The sequence below is a fragment of the Etheostoma spectabile genome, chromosome 21 (genome assembly GCF_008692095.1).
Source record: "Etheostoma spectabile isolate EspeVRDwgs_2016 chromosome 21, UIUC_Espe_1.0, whole genome shotgun sequence".
Taxonomy (NCBI): Eukaryota; Metazoa; Chordata; class Actinopteri; order Perciformes; family Percidae; genus Etheostoma; species Etheostoma spectabile.
The window spans coordinates 23,429,897-23,431,676 of record NC_045753.1 but is presented as its reverse complement, the minus strand read 5'-3'; the positions used below and the strand labels follow the sequence as shown (position 1 = coordinate 23,431,676).

Here is a 1,780-nt window from a genome sequence, read left to right as displayed (position 1 = left end):
GTTTTCTTTGCTTAGTTGGGTTTGTTTTGTTCTTTTGAAATATTATCATTGTTAAAGGGGATGCTGACGGGCGCGGCTCAATCTTAGGACCGGTTAGAGGCTTAGCGATAGCTTTAGAGACTCCTTATTGCTTACTAGTGTGGTTTGACGTGTATTGCCTTTTAATATTCCCTGCATGTGATCAATGTTTGAGTTTTAAAGTGTGCGGTGGTATTCTGTTATATTGCTCTTTTATTGTGTGTATTGGGTCCTATGGCATATTAATAGCCTCTAAATTATTCCAGTGAAATCTTTGCTATTTAAATCAAGTGTGCGCCGGTGCCATTGCACTTTATTTATTTCTTTTTTTAAAGTCGCTACTGTGTCCACGCTGGCGCTGTTCGCTGTTTTTTGCTAGTCTTTTTAATCTGTGCAAACTGTGAATAAATTCCATTTATATACGTGGCCTCCCGCTCCGGTTTGTTTCTGGAAACTTACCTGTTTTCAATCACTACACTTAGATGTAGATGGATAAGCCAAATATTTCACTCTAAGTTTTCTATAAAGACAAGGGAGATCCTTTTAGGTACCAATCCACAATTCAGGACAAAAATGGGAGATATGTTATGGTCTTGGGGGAAATGCACTCAATCCCAACAACACTATCAAATATGTACGGCCCAAATCACGACATCCAAAATTCTTTAGAAACATATTTGGTTTAATCCCAGACATGTCCACCATACATCTTATTATCAGTGGAGATTTTGATGTGGTTTATGTGTTAGACTCACATCTGGACAGGTCTTTCACTCAAAGGATTATAAACATGAATGAAAGCGGCCTTAACACACTGATATGGAATAACATATATCCGTAGGAATAAAGTCATCCCTAAATTGCAATTTGTGGCCAGAAATATATAAAGCATTACCTGTGGCTGTGGTGCAGCATAGTGCATTCAGATATTTAAAAAAAAAAACTATTTTTTAGGTAGAAATACCAGAAAAGTTACGGTTGCCAGCATACATACCCACTGTTATATGCCCTCTGTCTAGATTCAGGGACAACTTGTTACTTTGGTCGTGTACATGAGATTTTATTGGCATGTTTATGTTAAAGTTACATAACAAAGCTTCATTGTGAACAGGTTATAATGCAGCACATACTGCAGACAATATACACAATATACATATTCATACAACAAGCAACTAAAAAGAAATTTAAGGTAATCATTGATTAGGAAAATGCCCTGACAGGACAATTCTTTTCCTTCACAAATTTCAATGTCCTAACTTGGAAGTCGATCAAAAAGCCTTCACACTGGCATTCAGTCTATTCATTGAGGTGTTGACATGACAATGTCACATACATTTACTTGTACCTGCTCCTTCTAACGCTTCACTGAAGCTACATTATTATTAATATTATTATTTTTCTTACACTGAGTGAAAAATTCCAACCTAAGGTGCCATGCTCTATTTGATCAAAAGGGACATATTTAAACATCATCTTACAGTATTGACCATACAATAAGCTTGTCAAGGTTGCTTTCTCTCCCATCTTTGGTATGAATTGGAAATAGATATATGAACAATGCTGCATAAAACGCATTTGACTGACAGACCCTGTGGGGTCGAACAGATTAAGTATGTGACATGAATACATCATAAATCAGAGGCTTATGATTCCCTAGCGGCTGTGGATGGACTCTGGCTGAATCTGGAGCCGGGTCTTGGTGGCCAGGGCTGCCTTGCGGGTCATGGTGGTGCAGCGGGTCAGGATCTCCTCAGTTTTGGGT

The 1,780-nt window shown here is 38.1% G+C and overlaps 1 protein-coding gene across 1 annotated transcript in view; it reads right to left on the bottom strand.

Moving 5' to 3' along the window:
* Positions 1 to 1,061: 1,061 nt before the first annotated feature.
* LOC116671462 (NADPH oxidase organizer 1) overlaps positions 1,062 to 1,780 on the bottom strand; it is a 3,557-nt gene continuing 2,838 nt past the window's right edge. The window contains exon 8 of the mRNA XM_032502777.1: positions 1,062 to 1,780. This exon is cut by the window's right edge and continues 585 nt beyond it. Within this exon, the coding sequence (XP_032358668.1) occupies positions 1,672 to 1,780 (109 nt within the window). The 3' untranslated portion in view covers positions 1,062 to 1,671.